Source organism: Aquila chrysaetos, chromosome 6 (assembly GCF_900496995.4).
Source record: "Aquila chrysaetos chrysaetos chromosome 6, bAquChr1.4, whole genome shotgun sequence".
In the NCBI taxonomy this organism is placed as follows: Eukaryota; Metazoa; Chordata; class Aves; order Accipitriformes; family Accipitridae; genus Aquila; species Aquila chrysaetos.
The window spans coordinates 13919749-13944309 of NC_044009.1; the positions used below are offsets into that span (position 1 = coordinate 13919749).

The 24561-nt window shown below is 38.8% G+C and overlaps 1 protein-coding gene across 2 annotated transcripts in view; it reads right to left on the reverse strand.

Moving 5' to 3' along the window:
• The window catches only part of SPAG16 (sperm associated antigen 16), a 420853-nt gene that overhangs the window by 104760 nt on the left and 291532 nt on the right, over positions 1-24561 (reverse strand). For both annotated transcript variants that reach the window (XM_030018160.1, XM_041124471.1), the window contains exons 14-15: positions 23507-23572; positions 6407-6533 (exon numbers count right to left, since the gene is read on the reverse strand). In XM_030018160.1, coding sequence (XP_029874020.1) covers positions 6407-6533; positions 23507-23572 — 193 coding nt within the window. The remainder of the gene's footprint in view (positions 1-6406; positions 6534-23506; positions 23573-24561) is intronic.

Consider the following 24561-nt stretch of genomic DNA (forward strand, 5'->3'; position numbering starts at 1 on the left):
TGTGCTCATCAAGCAAAACTTGTAAGAATGTGGATCAATTATATTTAAAAGAAACAGAACATGCGAATCCTTAGTTTGTATAGAAAAGGGTGTGTAAGGATGCAGTGAAAACACACATATCTTGCAGGGCTGAACCTATAGCGAAGAAAAGGGTTCTGATGGGACAGACATTAAACAATTCATGATGGGAGAAAGGAGAGGAACGAGTGATGTACAAGATTGTAGCTTATGCTTTATGAATAGACTTGAGAAAAGCCTGAATCAGAAGCAAAGCGGGCAGCAAAATAAGGAAGAACTAGTCTCCATTTTCTAAGTAAAGAGCAAATGCTTCAAAGGAATTGGAAAGATGTGTTCCAAAACCAAGGCTTGATCACCTTGCTGCCCTGTTAGGTGGAGCTATAGCACTGTAGCAAGTCCAAACTTATTAACAACCAGAACTGGGAGTTGTCTGAGCTCTGTGCCAGGACAAATCCAAAGAATTACGCCTATATCTATTTCAATCTATCTATACATCAAGCTTTCTTTTCATACTGGGCATCAATTTGCAGAGTTTACTACATTCATGCATGAGCGCCCAATTAATGCATGCACAAGCACGCAATTAATTCATGCATGAGCACCGAATTGTCTTATGCATGAATGCCCGATCAGTTCATGCATGTGTGCCCAATCGGTTCATGCACTGACACCCAACTAATTTACACATAAGCCCCCAATTACTTTACATGAGCACCCCATCAGTCCATGCATGGATATACACCCACGTTGGGGCAGGGACACCTGTGGCCCGTGGGTGACCTACAGTGAAGCAGTGACAGCCTGGAGCACTGGAGGAAGAGCAGTAAGGAGCACAGAGGAGCGGCAGACAGAGCCATTACACACACAACCCCAACATCTCGCATCACCTGTTGCTGCACCAAAGGAATTGGGATGGTGGGGCGCAGCCCACAGCAAAACCAAGGCAAGCAGAGACTAGGAACGGGGGAGGAGAGATGTTTGGCTTAAGCTGAGACTGGGAAAGGGGGAGGAAAAGCATTTATTTAAGTGGTTGTTTACTGCTTCATGTTTTCTTTTTTCTCAATACCCAGAATCAGCGATCAGAAGTTTGCGTTATTTGCAATAACTTAAAGTAAAAATTTCCCAAGTTGAGACTGTATTGCCTGGGACAGCCTATACGTAGTCAGAATTGAGGTAGGGACTCAGGCATTGAACCACAAGGGGAAAAGCACCCTAAGGAATCAATTGATGTTATCAGGTAATCTGCCTTGGAGATTAAAGAACACAGAGCAATAAAGTGTTGTAATGAAAAAAGCTTTTTAGTCAGAAATGGGGGTCATAGGGAAAAACACACATTAATGTCAGCATGTAATTGCACTATATGGACAAAATCAGATGCTGCAAAAAAGATTACTGTGGTAAATTCCGCACTAGAGGATTTTTCTCCCATCAAGCATGACTTTAACAGTAAGCAAGAGGGAGACAAATACAAAAAGCAAGCTTCAGAAACTGCAAAAAAAGCGAGATAAAGAGTCAAGATCTTGTCCTGCTCTGGTTCTCTTGATACCTGGACATAGTCCCCTCCCGAGATCCGAGAGGTGCAGGTGCATCCCCTGCTCTCCCCACATCTAGCTGCTAATTGCAAAATCCACTGCACAGCTTCCAAGCAAAGGAGAGCTTCTTCCATCCTAGAAAAATCCCCCACCCTGCCAAGATGAAGCTTTATCTACTCGGTGCCACTTAAGTGGTATCGATTAACCAAAAATGTGAAGGAAAGAAGGAAAGAAGGAGAAAAGATAGACACCTGGCATCTCAATACAAGCTTGTCTTTGCAGACAATATACCAACCAAAATTGAGGAAACCAAAGAGAAAATTGAGTGGGCACCTCACTGCAAGATCAAACCTCTAAATAAATGAGACTGCCATTTAATAAATCAATATTGTTTATGTTTCCTTTAAGAAATAGAATATATACTCAGCTAGGCACAGATGAATTTAAGAATACAATTTATACTTTGGAACTTTTTCCCTCAATTTACAAGGACGATTTCTGCCAGTTCTGTTCTGAGCACAGAAATTGTTACCGGATAAGGAATCTGAAAACTGTAATTCTGGAACTCTACCTGAAGACTCAGTATCCGCAGAAATTCTAACAATCTGAGGTTTAATCTCCATGCCTCCATCCCTCACGAGGCCTGTGTGGATAGCCAGTGGCTTTAATATTATCAGTGATAGCCCAAATAATGTCAAGTGCAAATATTGAAAATGCTTCAACAATGGCATCCTAGAAAATCCCATCAATAATTCTGTATTCAGTAAAGGGTGGGTAATATACAGAAACAAATTCCTTAGACTACTATTTAACACCAAAACCAACTCCAGATCAAACAGCAAACAATTGTCACCCATTGGACTAATGGCTGTCTCATGGTAATGGTCCTGCGTAATGTCATGTGGTGTGTAACTAAGCAAATTAAGCTCGCTTTTAGATAGCAACACTGAGCAGTTACCCTGACCCCACCATGGTTGACAGTGGTACCATTTGTTCGACAGTCACTTCCCAAAACAATGAGTCTCCTGCACCGCCAGAATTCCTATCTTCTAAAATAAACCACTTGTCTCACAAGGTAACCTTGATCCTGGCATTTCTCAACTTTCACATTAATTTACAACCTTTACATTCTTTTAATATACTCTCCTTCCAAATAAAATAGGTACATATTGCCCTTTGAGATGTTCAGAGGCATTGTAAGGCTATTTGTTTGTGCTCTGGCAGAAGAATCGCATACCCTTCACACCTCTTCAATGCTGAGAGCAACACTGCCAAGCTTGATGGAAGCAGGTTAAATGATAACATGTATCTCCGGATCTCAAAATTTAGCACTATATTTTTCCAAATATTGTTTGCTTTCCCTTGGCCTTACAGTAACTGCTAGTGATTTTGGACTGCTGCTGTTGTATTGGGATTTGTTTGGTTTGTTTTAATACATTATGATAATAAATAAATAAGTTGTAGCATGTAAACTAGAATCCTCTACAGCTTCTCTGACTCTTACATACGCAACACTGTGTTGTGATTAATCATATTAAGTACATTTTCTAAACAGCAACTGGAAACACAAAAGGTGATGACAAGAGGGTGTTTAAGGGATTCATGAATGCTACACAAGAATATAAGCACATGGACATGCTGGTTAACTTGTGTATGAAAAAAAAAGTGAATTTAGTTAAAAAAATCAGTTATATTGTGGTCCATCTTGCACAGTAACCACAGTTGGTCCCCTCTCTGAGACCATTCACAGCATGCAGAATTCAAAGGACATATGCCTTTGTATTTCTGATTTTAAGCATAATATTGAAGATCATTGCCCCCAGTGGGCTGAGTCCTGGCCAGCTCCATCACCACCTCTCATTGCAAGACCATGAGCTAGTTTCAGAAGGACTGGGGGAAAGAAGAAAATCCACATAAAGTGCAATGGTAATTAAGCATGTAATCAATTCCTCCTCATTCACAAGCATGCCATATCGAAAAGTCCACCCCTAAGCTGAGCTAAAGAAAAGCTAAGGCAGAGTGTAGCTAAAGCAGAAAGATTTATACACAACTTTTTTCATTAACTTATTTAAGATCTGTGTGTGGCTCTGATAAAGCAGAAAATGGCTTTATGGTCAAGCATTTATGCCATGAATAGCATTCGGATCACTAGAGTTAGCAAGGACCATCCCCAACAATGCCATCCGGAGAATCCCAGGAACTTACGAACTCATTCTTGGTACTAGCTCTTTGTTAAGCAACTCTCATCCCCTGCATGTCATACCAACAAAAGATAGTACCACTTAAAAACAAAAGGTAAGATGTGTTTGTCTACATTGCATCTGCAATGATAATTGCTTGAAAACAATACAAAGAAAAACCAAACAAAAATCTTCCATTAGTTGGGGCCTTACTATCTCTGACCTCAATCTCATTTGCTGATACCACCAAACTTTTCATAAACCCCTTCTATCATTATTAGCTATAATTTAAATAATTACTGGGCAGAAGAAAAAAACTGCTCAACCATGGCTCTGTAACCTAGGAATTAAATCCACCTGTAAGGTGCTGAACAATTTGCTTCCAGTGTCTATGACTATTAATGCAGTCAAGTATTTTACATGAGGTGGTGTAACATCACCAGGAGAAAATGAGGGATACAGCTGGAAATTAAGCCATGCTTTGATAAGGTCAGAAAAATCCACCCAAGCTTCTCCACAAACAGAGGTCCCAAATGAGACAGATGTCCCTTGCCCAACAGGCTGTTAGTTAAACATAGGATTTATTCTCCCATCACCATTTACTTTTGAAGTATTCTGGCTGTTTGACTTATTTCAACATGGTTATTACTTTTAGTTAACTCCACTCAAATGACTGACTGAATGGTTTAGACTGACCAAATCCATGAATTACTGCTTAGACAAACAATGCAGGAATCTGCTGGATCATTTTATCTACTCCTCTGCTGCTGCAGACAAGCACATCATTCAGCCTCTCTCATTGATGCATCAAGGGCCATTTTAGGACTACACAGGCTACCTCTGGTTTAGGTAGCTTGGCAACTCTGGTATTAGCAAAAAAAAGCTATGACAACATGGTGTCAGCGCAAGTTAAACATCCACAAACCCAGGGTCCCAGAGATATTCACCTCAGTCTGCATCCCACGCTGCATTGCTAGCAGTAACCGAACCAGCCGCACCCAAGCAAAGCCAGGTTTGCTAAACAATACCACATCTTTCCCCCGGATGTAGTGCAGAAAACGTGTTCCTTCCAGCCACTCATCAAGTAAATGAAATACTGCTCCAGAACAAACAGATATTAGTATGCTTGCATTTCTACAAGGTACCTATTCAGAAAAGGCAGTGCCTTTTCAGTCTGTGTGTGTGGATAGGGCCCAGTATGCCTCGTCTTCTGTCCCTAGTTAGGTGGCGTAGGCACTATCTCTCTTCAAACAACAGGAGTTGTGATGATAGCCTTTTAGCCAGATATTTTCCTATCTTTAGCTAGGTGCGATTGCATCCTGTTGCATTATGCCTCATTGTGATCATCCGTCCCAATGTGATCTCTCTGTTGTGTGGTTACCCCTGCAGAGAAAATTTTGGATTTTATCCAAATGATGGGAAAATTTGCCCATTTAGATTACCTGAAGCTGATAACCTTTCTACTGGAAAGTTCCCATCTGGCTAGAAGTATTGCTACTGCATTTTTCAGGGATGTGATTCCTTTGCAAATGACCCAACATTATAGTCCAGAAACAAAAATGCAAAACTTCTTCAAATCCTCCTGAACAAAAAATGAGCTCTTATTCCAAATTACACACATAAACAGAATAGTGGTTAAATTTGGGTTTGGGAAGCTGTCAAAAATGGACAGTGTCAATACATTTTTTTTCCCCTTGGAAATGAAAACACCTTATTTAATAGTACAGCAGAGAGATCTGTGAAATCGCTATACAAATAATATAGAATTTGATGGCAAAGTTTTCTGCCAAGTGACTTAATATATTGATATTATGCATTCCACAGTATGTGGGTCATTATGACAAAATATCACACTATTATTTTTGTTTAATGATTCCTTAATTATCTCTCATATTCTATTGAAGCTTTATATTTTATGCACCTAACATAAGCAAATGTAGACATATTTTTCAATATACCTATATATATTACATTATATATTATTGTATTATATCATATCATATTGTACTACCTTTGAGTAAGAACAATTTCCTAAGCTAGGATCTAATTCTGTGCTGCAACATGAATGCTTGTGCGTGCTTTGGAACTGAAGATTAATACTGGTTTTAAAACAAACAAAAAATTTTTTACAACAGCCCCTCTTCAAATGAAAATGCACGTTTGCTCATAATATTGCTGACATGGTAATACAAGGTTGATGATGAAAAATAACTGGTTACTTCAATTATTTGTGCATAGTAAGCAGTCCTGTCAACACAAAGAAGTTCTGAGGCAATTATAAGAGGACTTAGTAAGATTGGTTATGAAACGCAAGTACAGAATTAGCTAATAAAACAACAAATAGTAATGGAGAATAAACATTACCAGAACATAGGTAATCTCCTTAAGTTTTTTATCCCCAGTGATCAGTTCTGTATTTTATGTACTATTTTTGTAATTAATTGCACTTTTTGTTATTGCACATTTTTCATTTTATATAAATGGACCATTAGTCCAATTTGCCAATCTAGTCCACAGAAAACAAGTGTATTGATCATTGGCACAATCAGGCACCTCTTCTTTAAAATTAACACATCTATGCTGTTTCGCATGTGCTATCTGGCTTCAGAACCGGAGAGAGATTAGAGAGATTTCAAAACAAACCACGCCTTAGGTAGAAAAAGTTTAGAATCCTACCAGAGTGATCAAAGACGACCTGGTTGGCAGGATGTGGGCCTGCATCTACAGATAAAATAGGGACCGACTTCCGAATGTCCCAGAGCTTCATCATGCCGGAGGAGTCACAGGAAGCAATTGCATCACCCTGTCAATATTGGAAACAAAATAAAGGCATGACTTTTGTACTTCTGCAAAGAAGAAAGCCTATGACACAGGGCTGGATACCCACTGATGCCAGACATAGTAACTGTACATATTTAAATAAATGTAAGTTATTATATGTGAGGTTCTCACAGCCTCTTAACAACTATGTTGACTTGAATAGCAACAATACAATATGACTTTTAAACAGAACAGTTCAGGAGAAACTGTAAATAAGGAAGAGAAGAGGTTATTTTGAATTTTGATACCAGTATCCCCTAAGAACGTGGCTTGTGATTATATGTTTTTTTCTCACAGAGACACAGGAATGGCCCTTTAGCCCTGATTTTTAATTTGTCTACTCATGTTTCCAATGTGAAACATAACATTAGAGCACAACAGACACTCCTTCATTGTTGTACATTCATTAACAGCCATGCTAAGGACAATCTCACTCATTTCAGTGAATGAGAAGCATGCAGGCACTATCTATGCGAGGAAAGATAGCAGGACCATGACCCTGCCATGTCTCTCTTCAATATTAATTAAAAAAACCCAAACAACCAAAAAAACCAAAACCAAAAAACACCAAACAACCCCCCCCCCCTAAAATTGGCAGAAGTATTTTGAATATGTAGCATATGAACAAATGCAAAAGTCAAAGAAGGCAGGGTAAAGGATGCCCAAACATAACTTTGTTTAGCTAATTCCTGCCACCATAATAGAAAGAAACCCCTAGCTACCAATGTAGAAACATTTACTTTTCATTTTAACCTCCTAAATAAAGATTCAAAATGCCAAAACCAGCTCAGCTGGTGTGCACTCAGAGTTATCAAAGTCAATGTCTTTTCCAATTTATGCAAGAGTGTAAGATTAAAGGATATTGTTTTGAAGGAGAATCACAATGGTACGGAACTGAGAACCAGGTAAAAAATGGGTCAGATGCTGCATCCCTGACTTTTTTTTACATTCAGTTAATTTTTACACCTTTCACATGAATAATACCTGCAAGAAAATGTGTGGAGTTATCTAGCAAATTGAGGAATTAAGATCTGAAAATATCCATTGCCTTCTCAAGTAGAAAGTAATGGCCTGCGAAACTCTATCATGGTATAAGTATAATGAAATCTTTAGGTTCATTTGGAGGAGATCTAACATGTCAAAACTCCATTCTGGCTTGTTACAGGGACTAATACAGAGTAACACCAAGAAACAAAGTAATCATTACTTGGAGGATTCAGCTGGCAATGTGTAAGCTCTCCGCACTCACTGTTTTGCAAAAAAGCTCAGTAACCGTAACTACATCCCACCTCAATATAGTGGTGCTGAGTATTACAGAAAAGCTATTTGTTTAACTATCTCACCAGCTGTACCCACCTAATTCTCTTTCATTTCATCTGGCTCCTTTCATGAAGTTCAGCCTATACAAACAACAAGGTCAAGCAGGCCGTTTGGGCTACAAACAAAAAAACCCCAAATACAACAGCTACGCTCCAGATTGTTGCATGGCTTCAACTGGAGCTCAATAAAGCAAATTTTTAATGGGAAAAAAAAAAAAAAAGCAGCATCATAGATATGAGAGTGGAAGAGTCATCAAATCCAGTCCCTTACTCTTACAAGCAATGCTTTCATATGCTTGCCGTGATAAAAGACTGAATTCCAGATTAGCAGCAGTTCTGCCATCCACCCCCTGCTGCTGATCTAGAACCTGCCTGTCCTTGCATTTATAAATCTTTCAGCCCACAAGTATAAAACGAGGGTTTAAAAGTACTTGTTCACATGCAATCTATATCCTTTAGGTTAAACACAAGGGTTTTTTTGCAGAAAGACTCCTCCCTTCTTCCCTGTCCCTGATGCATTTCACTTACAGTATCTGTATTGTTTTCTGGGTTAAACAGCTGAAGCTTTTCCTTCTCTCCTCCCCAGCCTTTTCAGATAGCATGGAGTCTGGATTAACTATGAAAGTACCCATCACTGATTTTTATAAGGCAACTCTTGCAAAATTGATTGCCAGTTTTGGAAGCGCATTCTGAGATCCCCATAACCTGACTTTCATAGAGGTTAAAGATGTGTATCTCAGCTGAGCAGAGGTTTTGGTGAAGCTGGCACACAGCAGCAACTAGCAACTGTGAAGTGGGAGGGTGGGACACGCACAATCAAGTGGGACGTCTCCTTTCCTTAGGTCATTTTTACTCTGCCAGTAAAGGGAAGAGGAACTGAGTATGTGCATGTAGAAAGATCCCTCCATTCGTCAGTGTAAGTACTCAGCTTCTGGACCAGCATTCCACACCTCACCATCCTCTTTCTTTTCACTTTCTTCTGCAAAGCTTATGTCCGTCACTATCAACAGTCCACTTAGAAAATCACTAGTATCCCTTATACCCGTTATTTCATAACCTCTAATATGACTTTGACATATTCTCGCATTTTACTCCTGATCTTTTTCTATCCATAGAGGCATTTTAGTACATAATACCTTTTTGGGGGGTTGGTTTTGGTTTGTTTTGCTTTAGAATATGCCTGTCTTCAAACTTGCTTTGCATGTGTCTGATATACTTCACTTCAATTCAATAAATGCTCCTTAATTACAGCTTTGGTAACTCAGCAATTTTGAACTAGATCAATGGACAGCCCATCTGGGTAAGACTGCACATAACTGACTCAGTGTAGTTATGGAAGACACTCCAGTGGATTCTCTGTGACTCCTCCTTATGTCATCAACTGTTGTGTTCATGGATTTTCAATATGACATTTCTCTCTTAAGTAACAGCATGGTCTGGCTAATAGATCATAATAGCACCAAGAATGCTTCACTAAAATAGATACTACGCAAACATTGATCAGAGCCAGTCCCTGACGCAAAGCGACTGCAACTGTAGAGCTGACTTTGACCTTCCCACTGGCCCTGATTAAGGGATCGTTACTAGTTGCATAATTACGAGGAAAACAATTTGATCTACTTTTATTACCGGTTCTTCCTTGTAGGAATTAATTTTTCTACAGTAGCTGGCACACCACAAGAAAAGATCCATACCCCATCCTCTTTCAATCTTGCCATCCTATTCTCTGCCATATTTATTTTCTCCCATTTCTACTACAGATCCCTAAGAAACACAAGGGTAAACAAACCTCCCCTCCCACAGAAATTTACACAATCAAATCGTTAGTAGGTACCAGATACATTGAACCATCCTAACTTGTTATTTAAGCTCTCTTTCACAAGGTGATTTGTGGCCACATCAGAAAGGAGGAGCCCCTCTGATCCTTGCAGACACTATTTGAACAGAAGCTGTGCTGGAGAAACCTGGTCTGGGAGCACCACCCCACTGTGCTAGGTGCTGTGCAAACAAGCTAGAGAAGATGGTCTTGCTCCAAAGGGTTTAGAACCTATCTTAGTAGCAAGGTCAACCAGTTCTTGCTGTCGACTTTTTATCAACTTCCTCCCAGATGCCTGGTATAAACATACTGTGTATAAAATGCAACACCCAGTAGCATATTTTGCCTGATTTCCATGTAAAGGCAGTAGGCCTCATCTGCAAACAGAAGAAAACACAGGGTTCCGATGGTAACACGTCAACACAATGCAAACAGGTATTTCATCAGCCTCAGCATACTCTGTCCGCAGACTTATTATTAAATACATTAATTATTACTGATACCTAGGCAGGTGCTACACTAAAAATGTACCAAAAGGATTTCGTTAATGAGCCAGCTATTACATTTCACTACTTCTTCGCTTGATGTCATCTGTATTACATACCTTTTCTACACCAAGTGAGCTGGAGATGTGGGATAACAACTTTTCAATAGGAAGAAATAAACCAGGAATGTAATCAAGCTTACAGATAATTTGAAGCTACATGCCATTCAAAGAAAAAGAAAGGGATAAGTCATATGTTAAATGAACTCATTTGCATCTGGCCAGAGGCCATTTTCAAAAGCTTTAAAGTGGAATCACTTTGAATTCTCCTACGAGCTTTTGGCTTTTTCATTCCTTTTACAGTTACTGTTTTAGTCATTCATGGAAGAGCCCTTTGCCTTGCTCTTCATTTTCTTCTTTTTGTTTCTTGCCACACTAAAGTCTTTCTTATGATGTCTTTTTGATGACATATTTTACTGAACAGCAAGCTGGACCATCAGGGCTTGACTGATTTTCCTACATGTAAAAGGAGGAGACAATGAGATCCAAAGAGAAAATGTGCAAAAGCAGATTCCTGTTGTACTGATTTTCATTTACACTACATTTTATGCTGCAGCAGCCACAGCTTAGTTCTATTACTTCCTCTAATCAAAGAGCACGTACAATGATTCATAAAACTGGTAAGACTTGCTTCCTATTCTATATAATCAAGTTGGTACTTCTTTGTGCGTGCACGCTGAAGTGATTAAAGAATTTATACATGGATTCAATTAGTCTGGATTCAAAGACTGGTTCTGTTCCAGGCTCCACTTAAAGGACTTTGCAAGTCCTTTAATTGCCTTTAGAGTTCCACCCTCTACTCTTTACCTTCCCTGCCAACTTAACGAATATCTTTATATCACAGAAGATCTGTTAAAATGGGTATGCTTAGCTCCTTATACATCATAATCCCAATCTCAATTGGCATTTGTAAACCATTGTAACACAAATAATTATAACATCAGGAATTAACAGATTTATATCATTTCCAGGAAGTTTTAAAAATCTCTTTCCTTCTTTCCTTTTTTTTAAATATACATTTTTTTTCTTGTGAATATTAATAATGATTAACAATAGGACTAATCGCCAGGTACACTTTAGGCAAATATTTCCTGAAAATTGCTGTTTCACACCAGCGATAAGGATAAAAATCTGAATAATTATGTCTCTTGCTTATGAACACAGCTCTGGATTTATTGCTGAAAGATCAATAATATATGAACCGCAACAAGCGGCTTTATCTAATTTAGACTGAGATAAACCCCTCCCAGGAGTATCCTCTTCAAAGTTTAATTCCGAAGGCAGGTTAGTAGTTGTTTCATGACCTTTGCAAATATTTTTAAAAAGGCAAAATAGTGAGTGAACAGGCAACTCATTTTCCCTATGACAAGTTCATATCAAATCAGTCAAGTTTACTGATTTGCAAGTCCTTTGTTTTCAAAACAGCTGTAGCTGTATGAAGCGTATTTTAGGGACTCTTATGATGACAAGACCAAGATTTTCATCAGCTTCAGTGGAAACAGATTCAAGCTCTAGGCCCCTTGCTAACTAGAAAGAAGGTTGATAATTATTTTCCCTTTCCATTACTATTGGGAATCTGGTTGACCCCTGGCATAACAAAGGGTTGATGAGCTTGATACAGGCCTTGCCAGTCTTGTTACCAGTCTCTGAACTAAGTAAAAGGAGTTTGTTCTGTGTACACAAAGCATGGTGGAAACTCCTTGCCATTAACTGCCAGTAGACAAAGTGGCCGCATGAGGAATAGCTTCAGCTACCTCAGACTGAGACAGACTCGAATAATCTGCATTTCTAAGATGCTCCCCGTGGGACACATCCTAAATCACTTAACTCTACCACCATTTTATATGCGTTAAAGTGAATATTTTTAAGAGAAGGAATCATTACCTCCCACATTTACAGCATGAAGTACATCAGAAACTTGATGAGAGTTATTACCTCAGGCCTTGTTGTAATGCAAAAACTAAGTATGCTCAGAAAAAATAACAGGGGGCATGCATGCATGGCACACAGAGTCCCATCCCTGTGCTACCCCATCCCGCAGGGTGTAATTGGGCTTTCTGAGGAGCAGCGAGCAAGGGCAGAGGGATCTCAAGAGAATCCAAGCAGGGGAGGGTGAATCTGCTGTAGTCATTACATGGAAAAAGATTTTAGTGTCCAATTAAGCCAAATGAATTATGTAAAATATGATAAAGATAGAGGAAAAAATGGAGATGTAGTCCATTATTAGACTGATGACTAATCAATCACCACCCATTTTTGAAATATCAGGCTTAAATCATCCCAGTTTCAAATGAAAATAACATCTTTTTAGAAAGACATGGAATTACTTAGCCTGGCAAAAATACAGAGCTACACTGATTACCACTTTGGAAGTGCAGTGAACTATTTTTAATAATTATTTTCATCAAGAGTGAGGGAAAAGGGTGATTAAGGGTTATTTACAGGCAGCACCAGTGTTTTCCCATCTTCTTTTTTACTAGCTTTTTCCTTTTATAGTTTTGACTAGAAGCATCGCCATCAAAGTGACAAAGGACCATTTATGTTTCAAAGCAACTGAACACCCAGAGCTCAAGCAACCATGGTCTGGTCCTCACTCCCTGTGACATTTTTTACAGCTTTGAACGGGCACGAACTGGTGAGACATCAGCTCTTCTGGAGGTGAGATGAATCCAAGATACTGATGCAGAAAGAATCATCTCTCAGAGCTTCACTGTTGGTTCTAACAGAAGATCCCTCCAACTTTATTAGCAGTTGTCAATGCACAGCTCCTAATTTTGCCCTGTGCAGAACTGGTACAACTTGCTGTAAAAATTTAGCTATTTTTGCCATACCTATTGTGATTACTGATCTATTGTAATGCCTTGATATTATGGTTCAATGTGCAGGTTTCGAGAGCGTACTGACTGTGCATGCTCTGGAGCAAAAGCATCCTCCTTCTCTAATCCAGCTCAATGTGCACTGTAAGCATTTGAACAAACAGGCAATACAATATCTATTATTAAATAACATTATGGATTCAAACCTACGAGAATCTGTTCCAAGCTCTCTCTTAATCCCGCTTACATGACAATATCAGCACCTACCCCACTAGCTCAAAGGAGACGCCTCAGGATAACTGATGTTTTATGCCTGTGGGAAGCAGGGATCATTCCTGTCCCAGCTCCAATTCTTTTGCTGGCTCTTTTTCCTTCAGGCGCCCCAGCAGCTGAGGTTCATAATGATGTGGTAAGTCAAAACACGCTTTGCAAATATAATAGGGGAATTCTGTGTCAGTGCTTTCCTCTTTCACGTGATGCTGCAATCCAGAACACTGACATACTGATCACTTACTGTAACGAAGGTGAAAGAATGTTAGCTCATCAGACGTGCTGTAAAAATGTAGCGTTCTTCAAATTAGCCACTCTAAATAGTGGTCCAATATCAAATACTTTGCAATTACTGTTGGTACATGCTGGGACTTGACCAGCTTCAGCTATAACATGAGGACTGTCTGCAGGTACTCAGAAGTGTGCAGTTGGAGTTGGCAAGTCCTGGTGGGAAACGCAAAGGAGAGAGATGCACACGGAGAAGCTCTGACTGAAAGGTGGGTGCTGTTAATGCAAACAGCCAAAGAGAGCAAAGGGAACAACCAGACAGTCCTCAGGAGACGTTTCAAGCAGAAGGGAAATTTATTACAGAAGGGTAGAGGCACATAGATGCCTCTTTAATGTGATCAGTGACCAAAAGTCTATTGCTATTAGAAAGTGGAGGAGAAACAAATATATCAGGAAGTGGAAAAAACATGTGGACGAGATGTCTGTGCTGATAAATGAACAGACATGTGGGCCATCACATACTCAGAAACTTAAAGATGTTAAGATAGAATTTTTTTTACTTCTTATCCTCATTTTCTCAGTGATGATTTTGATCAAGATGAAGAGTATCCTAAAATGATATCATTTCTAGGTTATGAATTTTATCTTTTCAGAGCATATGGAGGCTCACAAAGAACACACCTCGCGTCCTCCAAAGGAGGAGCTCCATTAAAGGTAATCAATGGAAATGGCAAACTTTGTTGCAGCAGAATTTCCAGTTCTTCTGACTTTCAAAAATAATGAGGGATCATGGGTCTCTTGTTTGTTTATGTGCACTCTGCAAGCTTTCCTCTTGCTGTGTGAAACAGAGGGAATCTCTCTTCCCTTTGCCACATCAAGTAGCATGAAGTGCCTTGTGGTGTTTGAGGAGAACAACACATGCTAGGCTTGCAGAAGCCTTTTGCATAAATTTACATATGAAACCCAAGATCACTGCACTCCCTGCAGAGTTACTGCTAGCCATAGTTGACATTGCACTTGAAACAGTACTGCAAAGAGAGCAATATCTTTTGCAGAGGTTTAAAATAATCAATTTTGTTTTTCCTTTCTAACCATCAAAGAAGTGCCTTTGAATTCTGGGAGCTGTGCAGTGAGAGGAGGAGATGAATGATAATTGCCATTACTGGCTTTTCTCCATATTTTGAGAGTTACCAAGACTAAAGTGAAGTTAGGTGCCATCGTTACCTGATTAGACACTCCTGAGAGCGATAAGCATAACAAATTCCTAGGGTATGCCACGTTCACGTACAGGGACTTTATTGTCACTCAGTTCCTTAAAGTCTAAATAAACGCATTTTTAAAAACTGGTTAGTATCCACTGCAAGAATGTTAAAATATAGATGTAATACATACTTTCATAAATTCACAAATTAGTGTTAATGGCAATAGATCTATTGCTGAAATGTGAAATTGTCCATTTTAAAATGCAGAACATCTAAGTCACTGAAAGAAAATAAGTGTCAGGAAACTACATGTGTTTTTTTAACAGAAACTATCAAAGGAACATGTAAAATGAGAAAGTTGAACTTAATATTTGGCTCTTTATCTTGTCTTTGGGCATTTTTAAAGGGAAACTAAATGTATAAGAAATATCAACACTATATAAAATGTATGCACAGAAGCTTGCCCAGTTCTGAACTCTGGTAAGCGTATGAACGTTTCTCCCAGTTTCAAAGTATTTCAGGCGAAAGAATGATCAGTTCAACAAATCTCATCCCATTATTTTGAGAACTACCTCACCAAAAACCAGCTAAATATCAAAACAGAATCATCTGCATTCCTGTCCCTGGTGGACATCAGCTGTGCATTCTCAATTATTTTCATATTAAATCAATCTCTTCTAAGAGTGATATTAAATTAAAACTCTTCTAAGAGTGATATTTATTCAACTACAGATTAGTTGCATTTTCATAACAGAGAGGCCTTTCCAAATTTGGCCCTACTTTCACTCTTGCATAAATTCATTTTAAATCCAACTTTGTATTGTATAAAGCCACTGTTGTGTATACTACACAACCACATATACAGCACTGTTTCAAGCACCCTGTTCCCTTTGGCCATGATTTGACAAGTGGTAAACAGTTCAAGAGACCTCTTACCAAACACAAATCATTGGTCTAAACTAAACCCGCTCCTCTAACCCAAATTTAGTTTAAGCCCTTTTGAAAAGTCAACTTCGCACAAACGTGCTTTTTGTGGGAAAAGCTGTTACCTGTCTGCTTGTAACCGATGCAAAACCATACCAATAGCACCTATTTTAACAGGTAACTTGGCTAATGTAACGTAAGTCCCTATCCACACCTGACCACAGCAAACTGGGAGTGCTGGGTGAGCTGGAGTTGAGCAGATTCAGCGTGAGCAGCCACATCTGGAGGCCTGGCCTCACAATTCAGTGCCGAGTGTCTGCAATGATTCCCATTCAAGTCAGGGATAACAGCAGTATGGATAAAAGTCTCACAATGTATCGAGAAAATGACTGTCACATGAGAGAGTTACAGGATAGAGGGTAGGAATAGTATGCTGCTTTCTCATGTATTTTAAAACATAATTTCCTGTGAAATATCACAGAGAGACAGGTTTCACTGTATTGCAGGTGGGAAATTGAATTTAAAAGAATCCAGATGGATCTTTGTATTCTGATTTCGTTTGTTTTGCAAAATGACAAGTTTAAAAACCAGCTGTTAAAATAAAAAATTAATTATGCTGGGGCCTGGACCCCCTGTGTGCATCTGCCACAGGAAAGTCTGGCGTGCTGGGCCAGGAGATGCAATTTAAAAAAATCCTTATTCCTTAGGATACACAAATTAATTCTTCTCCTCTAAGAAAGAAGGGCAAAGTTTTCCACACTGCTAGCAGTTTTGCATGCTAAACAGCGCTTGCTTCATGTATTGTATACACAGAGGGTCACATTTGCTGCAGAACACAGAATTAAGCAAACAAAATCACATTAAAAGAGATAATCTCTTTTTCTTTTGGTTATACTTACGAGCAAATGGACATAACAGTATGTTTCTATTTGTAAATATAAAGTCTGAAAACATAAAAGAAAATACTGTATGGTCAGTTAATTATCAGTTTCTGCTGAGGGTCTTTTTTAAAGTTACTCAAAACCAAATTATGTCCAAGCTAGTTAAAAATGATGCTGCATTTTCTCTTCTTGGCCTTTACAGAGTTGTCTAAAATCCAAATGTCTATGCAGTACTCCAAACTTTTATCATGAAGAGTTGAGACAAAACTTCATCATACGCAAATATTTAAACGAGAGCAAAATCTGATTAAAAGCTTGTCCTAGTTTCAGCTGGAATAGAGTTAACTGTCTTCCTAGTAGCTGGTACGGTGCTATGTTTTGAGTTCAGTAGGAGAAGAATGTTGATAACACTGTTGTTTTCAGTTGCTGCTAGTAGTGTTTAGACTAATGTCAAGGATTTTTCAGCTTCTCATGCCCAGCCAGCGAGAAAGCTGGAGGGGCACAAGAAGTTGGCACAGGACACAGCCAGGGCACCTGACCCAAACTGGCCAACAGGGTATTCCATACCATGGGACGTCACATCCAGTATAGGAACTGGGAAGTGTGGGCGGGGAATCGCCGCTGGGGGACTAGCTGGGTGCCGGTCGGTGGGTGGTGAGCAATTACACTGTGCATCATTTGTACATTCCAATCCTTTCATTATTGCTGTTGTCATTTTATTAGTGTTATCATTATCATTATTCGTTTCTTCTTTTCTGTTCTATTAAACTGTTCTTATCTCAACCCGTGGATTTGCTTCTTTTCCCGATTTTCTCCCCCATCCCACTGGGTGGGGGGGAGTGAGTGAGCGGCTGCGTGGTGCTTAGTTGCTGGCTGGGGTTAAACCACGACAAGCTTCAATTAGAAAAGTTAAATATTTCATTTACTGCTGGTTTAAAACAAACGAATGAGAGAGTATGACGGCAGACACCTGCCCTGCTTCCTACCCCACGTTCCTCATCTACACTATCTCCAAATGGTCCACTTCTGGAGCACAGAAGTCTCAATGATCATGCCTAGAGGCTTTCAGCCATCATGGTACCTGCAGCTTGCTCCCAAGGCAGAGCAGCTGTCCCTCAGGTATTTCACTGTTATAGAGTCTAGGTGCTAGCAGACTCCACAGTAACTGAGCTATGTCTTGCACTCACAGCACCGAGACCACGTAGAACTACTGGGATCCAGCGAAGAGTACATACCGCAAAGAGGGGAGCAAAAGGACTGACCAGCCAGCAACGCAACGCCTCTTACAGAACTCATGTTACCTGTAAGGTAATACCTGCAGACAGGTAGATATCCATCTTATAATACCTGGTGACAGAGAAGGCTGAAAGTGATGTCTCTACAAATATCATTATTGGGAAAAACTACGTGCCTTCTTTTTCCCTGGCAAAGCAAGAAAAGAGAACACAAGGCAGTGGCTTTTTTAGCAATGATCATCGTTACAGTAAGATTCTTTGCTTTCCATTTCTTGATGGGTTTGAAATGCTTTCCTAGAACCTACTATCAGGGAGAACAAAAGAAGGTCTTCTCAAATCTAAGCTCCTCTCTATTTGTTTGGGTGAATGTTACAAGATACTTTGTGATTCACTGAGAGTACCTGCATGGTGACAACAAAGAGCACCAGAAGGGATTCCTGGAGACTGGAGCAGAGAGGTCCTGTGGCAGAAGGAGCTAACCTCACCTCTCATAATACAAATAATAAAAAGTATTGAATGCTTAAAACAAAAGAAGGTGAATTTTCTCAACCTGTGATTATTTTCAGGGTTAGTAATCTTGATAGGACTGGGTTTAAAATCTCAAACAAATAAATTACACTGGGGAGAATAGAAAGGCTGGGTAATTCCGTGTTTCCAAAGGCAAGCTGGGCCTTGATTAAACAAACTTCAAGTCTAACAGAAAATACTTTTTTTTTTTTTTTCTCCAGAAGAAATTATAACTGGGAAATTGATCCAAAACTAATTCAGGAAGCCAAATTTCTTTTGAACTAAGACAGAGAAGGAACTGCATTTTGCCTGATTTAGAAGTGCAGAGGTAAACTCTAGCGGCAGTCAGTGCATTCAAACACTGACACTGAAGGTTTTTCTCGGTCACAATTATCAGCTATGTGTGAAAGAATAAAAGGATTTTTCTCTGTCATTGACTTATCAAGGTGTATGACACCTATTACTAAGTTTTTCTTTGCAAATGATCTCTGATAAGAAACTAGAAATGGAGATAGGAAACTGAATGACACAAACAAGGTGTGACATTTAAAAACAAGGCTCGGATTTTTTTCAGTCCCATTGAAGAGCCTTGGCTAAGAGACTGTCTCTTTCCTTAAGGACACAGGAATAAAGCACCTTGGGAGAGCCACCCCCATACAAACCAATACACCATGAATTTTCTTGGCCTTCTGAACACGCTCAGAAAAGTCCATACATGTTGGAGCTTCCTCACAGAAAGAGCTGGAGGAATATTTTTTACTTCTAGGATATCTGCTAGACATATTCTTACTTGTTTATCCAGCCTTCTATCTTAAGACTCTGATACCAGAGCCGGATAGCAAAAATATTTAACCTGATCAAAATAAAGATGGATCTACCTGATTCTTCTAGAGTGGTTTCATAACATCTTATCTGGTCTACACATAATGTGTAGAACAGGCACATATGTGCTAACTGTAGGGGTCTGTGAATAACAACAGCATCAGAGAGGATGGGAAGTGATTGAACAGTATGCCTGGCCAAGAGAAGAGAGCATTCGAGGAAAATTACTTCCAAAAATAGGGAATAACATGAATATTTCAGAGAATGGATGTGGGAGTGGATTCTAGCACAGGTTTCTGAGAGTTTCACTGTTATCAGAAGGAGCTTTTTGCCAACAGGTGAAATGAGAGTACACTGATGCAGATTTTGTTTGCCATGACACAGTGACAGAATAGATTCATTTTTTTACTTCTAATGACGTTCGATGGCCTGAAAATGGTTAACTAATGATACTAAAATCTGTATTTAAAATGTAATTCAGTTCTATAATTATATTTCTTATGCATGGAGACAGAAATAAACTAGAGGAAGAACCTATTAGCCCTTTTGCATGTATAATTGAACACATTTAATATTACTAGGTAACCTTTGCAAGTAACTGGCTTTGAGTTTATGCAAAGAGGTGAACACTTTGAATACATAAATAACAATAAGAGCAGATAGTTTTTTGATTTTGTATTCTGTTCTTTTCTTGTTTGTGTCTGGTAGATGCAGTCAGACGTCCCTGGCTTTATTTGGCCATCCATAGAAACATCTGAAAGATCTGACTTTTGCATCATTTGGGTGCAGTAATGAATAAGAACTGACATCAAATATCAATATTATTGGCCCAGCTAAATGGTAGCTGACATCCAACTGGACTGCTGAAGAGGTAAACAAAATTGAAATTTTGTTTTTGTTTAAAAACTGTCTGACATTATTTGTCCTTCAGTAAATCAATGGAAGAATGACCTAAATGCTGTTTGCATTTTGGCTTGGGGAGGTAAAATTGGGCAGTTGCTATCAAGCATATGTTTTATAGTCTTTTAGGTTTTCCTAATATAAGATGTAATTCCAAAAATCTTTTTTGTTTTAAGGAAACTTGGTAACCTCTGTAATGATTTCTTAACCTGCAGACATCATACAAACACAGCATGGCAGATACAAACACAAATGAATGAGAATCATACTCTTACTTGAACACAAATACATATATATACACACATGTAAGGGAGCAAATTTTGTTCTACTTTAAATTCGTAATGATTCAACTAAGCATCTACAGTCTTTATACTTCATTAGCATAGGTGATTTGCCAAGCTGGGAAAATGCTGTGCAAAGCATGGACAAAACTTACTTCAAATGCTATTTAGGCCATACTTAGATTTTATATTACATGCCAACGTTCAAGAACAGATCACCATTCCTTGTATGAATTCTACTGTATGAAATGGCATTGTTTTCCCTTGGTTGTTGATCAAAAACATGTACTAAGGTAAAAATGTTAGTGGTCTGATTTTTCATATTTGCATGAATTATGCAGATGCATAATATCCTCTCCATAATTATCCACAAGACAAAAGGAGAGGGCCAGGGCTGACTTGGACATCCTTGCCTTGACGTTCAGATGTAGGCATTTTGCCTTTCCACCACCTTTTGCCCACCTTGAGCCTACACTTGTGCAGTCATACGGACTCCAACAATTAAATGGGGTCACCTCAAATCCCAGTGACATTCAAAAACTGAGGAAACTACTTTGCCTCTTAGGTGCAGTCTCACTTGGGTTTCCCTATCTTTGCTTTCCCAGGTAAGGTATGTTCACATATATCTTTTACTGCACTCAGAGCCTTTGAAGAGAGCTGGAGCACACGCAGTAGCCTCTAAAAAACCATCCTTAAAAGTACACACACATGTTTCTACTCAAAGGCTTAGCCCTCAGTGGAAAAGAAACATCTGAAACATTTTTCTCTACAGAGATAGTTGTGTTATGGGGACATGGGAGTAAAAGGAACGGTAACATTAACTTTTAGGAGGAAAGATGCATTTTTCTACGTCTTCAATTCAAAAGCAGCTATATGGATTTTGCTCAAATTTTCTTAAACTTTCCACAGGCAGAGAAACAACTTGGAAAACTGCAGAATTCATACACTGCTGAGAGCGTTATCTTTTAAGTCCTGAGATTACCACAACTACAGAAGCTTCTATCAGGACTACCCACCAGATTCTCCAGATTGCTCATGTCCCAGCAAGGCAGCCTCCAACAAATGGCCACGTTTCAGCGGCCAAACTGGCAGTTATGTTCCATAGACAAATGGCTAATTATGGAATCTGAGCACTATTAAGAGTTCTGGCTGTAAATGTTGCCCACTTAACAAAAACTTATGAACTACAGTTTCAGAAGCATGGTATAGTAAATAACTAAGACTTAATCAGTTTCACAGAGTTTAATGAGGATTTATTAAATTTATATAAATGTATTATTCTTTCTTTCCTTCTTCCTCATAAAATACTCTTCCCCTAAAATATTCCTTAATTTTTGGACACACTGCCTGGATGGCTCTCTGATCTAAGTGGAAAACATGATCTTTGTTCTTGTATTTTCTCTACAGGACATTGTGCAATTAGAATTTCATGTTCTTTCAAAACTCCGCACCAAGCAGCCTGAGACACGACAATCACAAGCCCACTGAAGTGACTTAGGAGCCTACTTAAACTGACCTATATGCTAAGCAGAAAGAGTTAATCTTTTAGGATCTTTCACCATTACAGCACTGCACCCAAAGCCCAACCCTACAGACAAGACTTCTGACAAAGCACGGGATGTGCAGACCCATGACGTTAGGGCATTAAAAAAAAAAAAAAAAAAAAATCCATGTGGGATTCTGTCAACAATCAGCCTTCAGTTTTGCCATTTCAGACTTAAGAAACCAGACTTTTCCAACAAATCTTTGCATGGCTGCAAAGCTTCTTTGGCCAGGTTTAACCTTTAGGCTTTCTGTTGGCCACTCCGGAAGTGATGTTGCACCTTTTTCCAAACAGTCCATGATCAATCTCCAAAATCTTTCCCATGAAAGTATTGTTGAAAATACTAATATTTCTATAAAAACCTTTTTTCCTCATAGAACACAGATCTTTTAACCAAAAAAAGTCACTCAAAACACCTTAATCAGCTTGCTTAGGGTGGAATATTTTAAATTCTTAGTGGGCAAGCACTAGAGGGTAAGAAAACAGTTCTCTGGTGCTATATTTGTTTGAAATAAAGCCCTTGCTTTGCTAGCCAACTAATGTGACAACTGTAACTTGTACAACCCGGGACCAACTACTTAGTCTTTTCAGTAGTTTTCCAGTACCTACAGAGTTAATTTGTATAACTGCAATTACAGCTTTTGAAATTATATTCCTCACTCAGTTTAATCAATGCTGCACTAGATGTTTCCATTTTTACTAATTCAATCATTGAGAATGTCAACCAATGATTTTAGTCTAGAGTTTAATGCCAACTATAATATTCTTTATCAAAATAACATGCTTATCTGGAAGATTATCAGCACACAGTCTTTCAGCTTCCTGTTAATCATTATAGGTCACATTAGAGCATGAGGCTCTTTGTAAATACTCACGTTAAAGACAGTGCTATAGTATTGCTATAGTATTTCCCTCACAATTCTTGCTACTGTTAAATATTTTTTTGTTCCACAGCATGGTGTTTCAAAATACTGAGAGGCAGGTTGTGCCTGCCAAATATACAGATACACACATGCAGCCAAGAAAGAATTAAGATGCCTTGGGAATTCCTACTCCCGTCCTTGACATAAGCTTATCCTACACTTTCTGCTACATCAACCCCTAGGGTTTCCCCTATAAACACATAGGGTTGACATAAGCAGTTGGTAAAGCAGTAGCTGATACTGAACAGAGGAGAATATTCAGGATCTCCTACAGTAAAAATCAGTATCTTGCTCTGCTTGTAATGAAAGTGGCCATGAGAGCACAGGGAGCAGGAACACCGTTGAGATATTTTTCAGGAAAGATGGTCCCCGAGAGAAAAGAGTGGAAGTGGTAGCAGAAACCAGCACGTGCCTCAGCACTTCCACACCAGCTTTAAAGAGCAGTGTGGCCAGGAGAGCTAGAGGAAACATACATCACAAATGTTTCGATTGTTTTAGAATATTTCACGTCACCTCAAAGAAACATTGTGGAAAAATTACTTCCCTTCCAAAGTTCGTAGGCATTCAGATCACAGTCTGTCACCAATCCCAATCAAAATGATTCTTTTTAGACAACAACTATAAAACTAACCACCCAGGAAAAAACCTAACAGCAAATTTCATTTAAGTAAAGTATTTACCAGAGCAAGGAACATAATGATAAAAAAAAAAAAAAAAAAAAAAAAAATTTGTACGCCTAACTTACCTTCATGTTGAACGTAGCATGATTACAGGAATGCAGGTGACCATAGAATGTGTAAACACGGAGACCCTAGGAATTAAACATAAAAAGAAAGCAATTAAATAAGTTATAGTGATATAAATTATTCTATACCCTTGTAAATAGAAAGACCTTGAATTTATGGCTGTGTGCAAACCAAGGCACTTTGTGTGCTAAAAAACAGCTCCTGGTTGCTAAAGAGGAACACATTTCTCACAATTACTAAGGATATATATCCTTACTTCACATAATAGCTAGCAGAAAAGGTGCATTCAAATATCACAAAATAAAGCCATCTCCCTTGCCAGAGGGTTTGAATTAGAAGGTGTAATCGCTGCTTCCAAAAGACTGAGCTCTTGCTCTTAGGCAGTGATTCAGTACATGTCTCTTGATATTCCACACACACCATTAAAGCCTTCCTTAAGGAACCACAAGCATGAAATCAAAATTAATTATCTTTTGTCATCTTCCACATTAGACTGTAAGTGACCTACATAGTGCAGTAACATATGTCAGATGTCATCACTGATATCTGACTTGTTCTCCCAGTACAGGAGTCATCCAACCACAGTATCTCCTTCTAAAACCCCTGAAGTCTTCAAGACTTCCCTGTTTTCATAAAGATCACTGGCTTCATGCGTAACAGTAACAAAAATACTCTCTATTAAAAGTGAAACCGACTTTGAACAGTGTAATCATATCCTGAAGAACAAGTTTGCACTCTAAGAAAACATTTTATTGACACTGGAATGGAAAGACAATTTGTTACATTTTTCTGGAGAGATGAGAAAACCCAAAACAAAGATCTGAAATTCCTGTACTCATCCTAGTAGTCATTCTTTGTACTTATTCCAGCGTGAATCAATCTCTCGGGAGCAGGGGTAACATGGGTTTATCATACCGTTGTGATGCTTTTAGAGTTTATACCATCAGCTTAATTCCATTTTTATTTTCCCAATCCGAAAAAAAAAAAAAAAGAAAGAAAATATCATTCCTGCTCTGATGTAAGATATTTGATTTCTCTTTTTTACTGACAAAAC